The sequence below is a fragment of the Danio rerio genome, chromosome 20, assembly GCF_052040795.2.
Source record: "Danio rerio strain M-AB ecotype USA chromosome 20, GRCz13ab, whole genome shotgun sequence".
Lineage (NCBI taxonomy): Eukaryota > Metazoa > Chordata > Actinopteri > Cypriniformes > Danionidae > Danio > Danio rerio.
The window spans coordinates 51,127,480-51,135,341 of NC_141040.1; the positions used below are offsets into that span (position 1 = coordinate 51,127,480).

Below are 7,862 nucleotides of genomic sequence, written 5' to 3' on the forward strand. Positions count from 1 at the left end.
ATATATATATATATATATATATATATATATATATATATATATATATATATATAAATTATACATATATTTATGTAGGGAGTTTGACACCCCTGATCTAAACTATAAACTGTTATTACTTCAGAGTAATTTGACTGTTTGAAACTTCATAACTAACTCAAAAGACTAAAGACAGAATCATTTTTTGATTTCTGCGTTTATAGATTTGAATGCAGCGATTCGAAGGATTAATAAACATAAGCAAATCACCATCATTATAATTTATGTTGCGTGGGTGTTGAGATCCTGATCTTTTAATGGTTAATCGCGCAGCTTACACTGAATGCATTAATGCAGGTAAACAAGTAGTGACAGAAAACAACTTTAATAACCTAAGAAACCCACCACATCCTTATTACCCAACCACAACTTCTTCCGTCGTCATTATATTTTACAGGAAAGCCTAAATCCTTTCATACATGTGATTTAAATGACACAAAAGGCGATCTCTCTGCAATCGTTACAAATTTAGGATTAATATACAAATAAAAAAAATGTATTAATCCACAAGTCATGTGTGTTCCAAACAGTAGATATGAATCACAGATCTGTACAAATTATAGATCAACCGTGATCCATTACATCCCTACTGGTTCCCACCTCTTTCCTACTTGAATGTATGCGAGTTGAGCTACGTAGAAGTCACTAATATGTGTGTGTGTGTGTGTGTTTAGGTGGTGTTCAGATACCTGTGTGAAGGGAGCTCACAGACATTCAGGGAGAAGATGTTTTCCTCCGGCATTCGCAGTTTCATCATGAAGCTGCTTATTTCAGGTCTGCTGATTTGTCTTGAAGTACTGCTTCTGTAAAGCAACTCTAAACGCAGTAATTAAACCAGATTCATCTTCAATCTCAGGTGACATTCAGTCGTATGAGTGTTTATCCTCTGACCTGCAGAAGAACATTCTGGCAGCCTTGCTCAGGATGTCTGCTCTCACCAAAACTAAAGTGTAAAAACAGCTACAACATCTACGAAATAAAACTTGCAACAAAAGATGCATCACTATATCCAATTATAACATGTACATCCTTCTCTCTAACTTCCAGTGATGACCAGAACGAGTTCAGAGTGAATAAATCTGCAGTCAAGAGAATATGGGACATGCTGAGTGAGTTTTTATTTTTCGTTTTTTTACAACAAACCAAACAGTATGAGTTACTCTATGCTGTAGTGTAATGTGTTATATGTTGTCGTCCTCATCACAGATAATGGATGGACGCCTCAGATCAGCATAGACGCCAGACTGTGATGAGCAGAATGACAGCAACTCCTGATTCTCTTAATGTAGATGTGGTAATGTAGCTGGGTTTCCATCATAACATGAAGAAATTATTTTAAAAAATTGCCATAAAAAAGGAAAGAAACAAATCCCAAATGTGAATTAGCTGCATTTCCATCAAGTGGTTAGAGCAGCTCAATGTAGTTTTAGTAACCTACAGTGAACAAGGCAAGCATAATCACAAAGACTTTAGAATACACAACACATCACTGTGTGTATACTATATATATATATATATATATATGTACACACACACACACACACACATATACACATACATACACTCACCGTCCATTAACTCTTCGTGGCAGCAACTCAATGCATTTAGGTATGTAGACGTGGTCAAGATGATCTTCTGCAGTTCAAACCAAGCATCAGAATAAGGAGGAAAGGTGATTTATGAGACTTTGAATGTGGCATGGTTGTTGGTGCCAGACATGCTGGTCTGAGTATTTCAGAAACTGCTGATCTACTGGGATTTTCACGCACAACCATCTCTAGGGTTAACCGAGAATGGTCAGAAACAGAGAATATATCCAGTGAGCGTCAGTTCTGTGTTCGCAAATGCCTTGTTAATGCCAGAGGTCAGGGGAGAATGGCCAGACTGGTTCCAGCTGATAGAAAGCCAACAGTAACTCAAATAAGCACTCATTACAACAGAGGTCTGCAGAAGAGCATCTCTAAATGCACAGCACGTCCAACTTTGAGGCGTGAGGATGGGCTACAGCTGCAGAAGACCACACTGGCTGCCACTCCTGTCAGCTAAGAACAGGAAACTGAGGCTACAACTTACACAGACTCACCAAAATTGGAAAATAGAAGATTGGAAAGACGTTGCCTGCTCTGATGAGTCTTGATTTCTGCTGCGACTTTCGGATGGTAGGGTCAGAATTTGATGTCAACAACATGAAAGCATGGATCCATCCTGCCTTGTATCAACAATTCAGGCTGGATGTGGTGTAATGGTGTGGGGGATATTTTCTTGGCACACTTTGGGCTCATTAGTACCAACTATGCTTCATGTCAACACCACAGCCTACCTGAGTATTGCTGCTGAGCATGTCCTTTTCTTTATGACCACAGTGTACCCATCTTCTGATGGTTACTTCCAGCAGGATAACGCTCCAGGTCATAAAGCATGAATCATCTCAGACTTGTTCACTGTATTCAAACGGCCTCCACAGTCACCAGACTCAATCCAATAGAGCATCTCTAGGATGTGGTGGAACGGGAAATTTGCATCATGGATGTGCAGCTGATAAATCTGCAGCAACTGCGTGATGCTATCATGTAATTATGGAGCAAAATCTCTGAGGAATATTTCCAGTATTAAAGCAGTTCTGAAGGCAAAAGGAGGTCCAATCCGGTACTAGTCAGGTGTACCTAATAAAGTGGCCAGTGAGTGTATATACTGTACATATAGTGTAAACAAGTGCTTGGACAGAGAATGTGCTTTCAGAGTGAGTTTATTCAACTAATGTGTTTTCATCTCCCATTATTCGCATTGAACGTTTTTCTGCAAAAAAATCAATTTACAATTTTAAGGATTTTTATTCAAAATGTGGCATTCCCATCACTCATGTGGTACTTCAAATGCACATTAATGATGGAGACCCAGCTTGTGAACAAGTGCCGAACTGTATGTGTTGTAATCTCTCCGAGAAAAAACATATAGCATCTGCTATACTGTAGATGTAGAACATCATGTATTATTGACGGTTAATGCAGTATCGATTTAATTTCATAGATCATGGGAAATTGGCAGATTTTGAACATGAAATAAATCACATCAGAGGAATTGTTTATCTTTTACTGTATTCAACTAACAATGAATGTTTGATTAATGTTTGATAGTTACATTGTCAATAATTTTCTAAAAATGCTGTAGATATTTATTTTTGTATGATAATTTGAATAAAAACTTGATTTGTGCTATATTTTAGTGTTTGGATTTTTTAACACATTTCTTTTGCTTACTAAAAACAGTTTTATAAACAATGTAATCATTTGCTTTCAGTTGAATGAAACTAATAAAGAAATTTGGTTTTTGAATCTCAAATATCTCAAATAAATAATTGAAAGTGCACAAAAAAGCCAGCACTATGTAAACAGTTGAATACAAAATTAGCCTTCCCGCGAGATTAAAATTTTTGTTTAAAAATTTTAAACAACAAAGTATTATTATGTACTTTCATCATGACAATGACAAAAGAAAAGTTTTTAAAACTATTATATTTTAAATTGCATCACTAACAATGATGTCTTTAATCTTGTAGACAAACACACACAGACATACATATAGATTGAGTTTTGAATCTATACATTTTTTATTCTACTAAATTGAGTAATAAAATCTGTATTCACAATACTTCACACAGATAACACTTTCTAAACAAAACAACTACACAGAAAACGAAACCAAAAAAATGTTATACACATAATCAAATTACAAAGAAACAAAACCACCTTCAGAAACAAAACACAAAGCTCCATTACTGCACCAAATCATTTCATAATTAATCAAGTCTTCCACAGATTAACAAAATCAAAAATCAACCCACTCTTGATTTGTCCTGCATTAAAAACACCCTTTAGAAACATTAGAAACATCTATTTTATGGCTAATATACTCTAAATTTCCATTTTACTTATCCCTGGCCTTTGTGAAATTAAGCTACTGACAAACATCTTTTGTTGGCGGCTAATATATCAGGGGTTCGGGGACCTTTTTTCAGCAAAGAGACATTTCTGATTTTTTTTTTTTAGCAAATGCATTTTTATAGAGCCATTTGAGTATTCCTACAATAAATAATACAGGTTTAAACAAAATCTTTATTTTTGTCCATGGACAAATAAAAAAAAAATAAAGAAGCAACAAATGTTGAGCAAGTCCATGAATGAAGAAAGGAAAAACTTGAGAACTTTTCACCCCTCATGAATGTTGTGTGAATTTATGTGCGCAAGGTTACCATAAAAACGTAAGTTGTTTGCCCTTTATCACAATTCAAGTTTATCCACAGGGCACATTGGTCGAAACGTTCTTTTAATGTTAAATGAGTTGTTGTTCATTTTACTGTAAAATAAAATTCAAAAAATACAATAAAAATTTTATTTTAATTGTATTTTCAATAGGAAACCGATTTCTAGTGATGTTATCATTTAAACCAGAAAATAATATTGAAGGGAGACAGCTGGAGAGCCACATATTTTTGGTCAAAGAGCCACATGTGGCTCCCGAGCCATAGGTTCCCTACCACTGTTATATATAATATATGTTGTCAGAGGAAGTATTGATTATGCTCAGGGTGTGAGTTATACATTGACGATTGGGGCAGGGGTCAATGTAATGTTAGGTTTTGTAAAACATGCTTCAGTTAATCAAAATTGTGTACATCTGATTTATTAGTAAACTGTATTTAGGTTTGCAGTTTTCCCTACTGAAAAAAACAGCTTAAACCAGCCTATGCTGGTTAGCTGGTCGACCAGGCTGGTTTTAAAGGGGTTTTAGCCATTTCCAAGCTGGTTTCCGGCCATTTCCAGCCTGGTATTAGCTGGTCAGGCTGGGAGATGACCAGCTAAAACCAGCTTAGCAAGGCTGGAAGCCCAGTGAAAACCAGCTATGTCCAGCTTTAACCAGGCTGGTCAAGCTGGTTTTAGCTGGTCATTTTCCATGGCTGGAAAACAGCCTGGAAATGGCCAAAACACCTCTAAAACCAGCCTGGTCGACCAGCTGAAACCAGCCAAACAGCCTAGGCTGGTTTAAACTGGATTTTCAGCAGGGTTTTGAGGGCTATTTAGAGTATTCTGACCAACTGTCTCATAAGCTATTTTTAAGATTACTGTAGGTCCAACTATACAAATGAGTTTGATTTTACTTTTAGGCTCATTGTTGATACCCTGCTAAAAACAGCTTAAACCAACCCAAGCTGGTTGGCTGGTTTTAGCTGGTCAACCAGCCTGGTTTTAAGAGGGGTTTTCGCCATTTCAAGGCTGGTCTTAGCTGGTAAGACTGGAAAATGATCAGCTAAAATAACCAGTTTGCCCAGCCTGGATTAAGCTGGTCATAGCTGGCCTCTCAGCCTGGCCAAGATAGTTTTAGCTGGTCATTTCTCAGCTAAGACCAGGCTGAAAATGGCCAAAACCCCTCTACCAGACAACCAGCATAGCCAGCCTGTTTTTTCAGCAGGGACAAACAACTATTTTATGATAAGTGCATTGTTGACAGACACTTACGAAGTCTATCTGCCTGTTTCACACTGTTGAACGTATTTTCTAGCAATGGCGATCTGATTGGCGTCATTTTGCGTTCACAATGGTATGAACCATTCTGTGTGTGTGTGTGTGGGGGGGTGTATTTATTTTATATATTATGTGTATTTATATTTTTGGTTATTTTAATTGTTAACATCGTTAAAAATACAGATCAAACTACTTCTCACTATTAAAAGGCTGGCCCTGTATCATCTTGTTTTGACGTCCTTCAGGATGGATCAAGCGTTATTAAGGTGTCAATCCCCCGCAACCCCCCTGTAATTGGCAGGCAGCCTGATTATGCTCTTGTCTTTTCGCGCAAAAATAAAAGATCAGAATTGTTGATGTATTTCTCCACATGACTTATTTGCTCCTGTATTATTTTTGTCTCCTTCTTCTGCTGTTTCTCCCACTCCTCCAGTTCGAGTTTATCATGAAGCAGTATGGTTTGCATCCAGCGCACAGTGGAAATACTGAGAAACAGCGCCGCCTGCAGGACGAGCCGCACAGCCACAAACACAGAAGAAACCACCGCCAAACACTGACAGAGACACTCCATAAACAAACACGCCGACTCCAGCAAACACACGGCGGCTTTTCTCCAACACGCCCTGAAATAATCTTTTGGTATTGCTGTATAGAAACTCAAGTCACACTCAGGGTAATCGAGCTGTTTTAAAAAACCGTCAGCAGTAAAAAAGTGTTTTGCGGCATGACGCAGGTATAAGAGCGCCAGGTAAAGCTGACACACCGCTGTCCTCACCGTTTGAAGAACCAGACCACACTGGCTAACAGTTTTCCCTGTAAATGAGAAATAATTGCACACTGAGCAGACAAACAAATGTTAATGTTAGGTTAATGTCGATACTTGGTATGATAATGCCTCAGAAGAAAAAAACAAGACGAATTGCGAGAGAGCCTAAAGAAATAGTCACAACAATGAGATCTAACATTATAGCATACCAATTTTAAAGTGAATATACTTGTAAAATAGTATGCTATATGAAGTGTATTTATCGCAATAGTGTGAGAAATTCTTATTAGCCTAATTAAATTATTATTGCTATTTTCTCTTCATGACGGTTGTTATTCAAATCCTTTGTCACTGATATAGTAATGTTCATATTTACCGTCCACCGCAAAAATAATCCAGATGACCAAGATCCATAAGAGGAGAATCCACATTTTGAAGACGATTGTGATGCTCGTACAGCACAGGTGAATGTGTAATGATCACCTGTTCCTAAGAAACGAAACTCATACTGTAAATTCTCCTCCCACACAATGTTAGTCTGAGGAATAGACGCCATTAATATTGTTTTGCGAAACAGTCATACCTTTGATTGATAGACTTCTTTACACTTCAAAAAGTTTTTACAAGTAAAAACAATTAAGTTAAAGCACTATTAAAGCCAAACGTATAAAGAGTATCGTAATAAAAATAATATTTAAGTAAATATCCTTTATTTAAACCTACATTTTACAGAGGCCTTTCAACAAAAATGCAGGCCAAATTTGTGCCTGATCTCTCTATGTTTGCAGAGATAATCATAGTTCTGTGACGTGAAAGGGAGAGAGGGGATGGATGCAGTATGGAAAGGTTGCAACAATATTCCTCCATGCAGGATCTAGAGCATTGGTGGGCCAACTTTTTAGACCCGTGGGCCACATCAAGTTCTGCAAACCAACCCTGCTGAAAAATCCAGCTTAAACCAGCCTAGGCTGGTTGGCGTGTTTTAGCTGGTCGACCAGGCTGGTTTTAGAGGGGTTTTGGCCACTTCCAGGCTGGTTTCCAGCCATTTCCAGCCTGGTCTTAGCTGGTCAGGCTGGGAGATGACCAGCTAAAACCAGCTTGACCAGTCTAGCCAAGCTGGGAGTCCAGTGAAACCAGCTATGTCCAGCTTAAACCAGGCTGGTCAAGCTGGTTTTAGCTGGATTTGGCTGGTCATTTTCCAGCCTGACCAGCTAAGACCAGGCTGCAAATGGCTGGAGACCAGCCTGGAAATGGCCAAAACCCCTCTAAAACCAGGCTGGTCGACCAGCTAAAACCAGCCAACCAGCCTAGGCTGGTTTAAGCTGGATTTTTCAGCAGGGAAGTGAAGGGCCCCATGTCAAATCCTTAAGAAAATAACTTATTAATATTAGCAGTACGCATGGAGCATGTAATATTGGACAGTGTCACATTTAACACACATTTTTTTAATAGTTATTTTTAATAGTCAAATTAATTAGCACTGCTAATATTTACTTATCAATCATCATAAAACAATAAAATATTCCCTTATAAAATAATAA

General features: G+C 37.8%; 1 protein-coding gene and 1 long non-coding RNA gene across 4 annotated transcripts in view; one reads left to right on the top strand and one right to left on the bottom strand.

Annotated features, from left to right (window-relative positions):
- gnpat2 (glyceronephosphate O-acyltransferase 2) overlaps positions 1 to 3,253 on the top strand; it is a 29,749-nt gene extending 26,496 nt beyond the window's left edge. For all 3 annotated transcript variants that reach the window (XM_087298810.1, XM_087298809.1, XM_087298808.1), the window contains exons 13-16: positions 711 to 810; positions 893 to 986; positions 1,084 to 1,145; positions 1,243 to 3,253. In XM_087298810.1, coding sequence (XP_087154936.1) covers positions 711 to 810; positions 893 to 986; positions 1,084 to 1,145; positions 1,243 to 1,286 — 300 coding nt within the window. In that variant the 3' untranslated portion in view covers positions 1,287 to 3,253. The remainder of the gene's footprint in view (positions 1 to 710; positions 811 to 892; positions 987 to 1,083; positions 1,146 to 1,242) is intronic.
- A 366-nt stretch (positions 3,254 to 3,619) lies between these two features.
- Positions 3,620 to 6,798, bottom strand: LOC141379461 (uncharacterized). Its single transcript, XR_015519086.1, has 3 exons — positions 6,698 to 6,798; positions 5,270 to 6,368; positions 3,620 to 5,140 (listed from the first exon to the last, which is right to left on the bottom strand). It is a non-coding gene; the product is annotated as an uncharacterized LOC141379461 (long non-coding RNA).
- Positions 6,799 to 7,862: the final 1,064 nt, after the last annotated feature.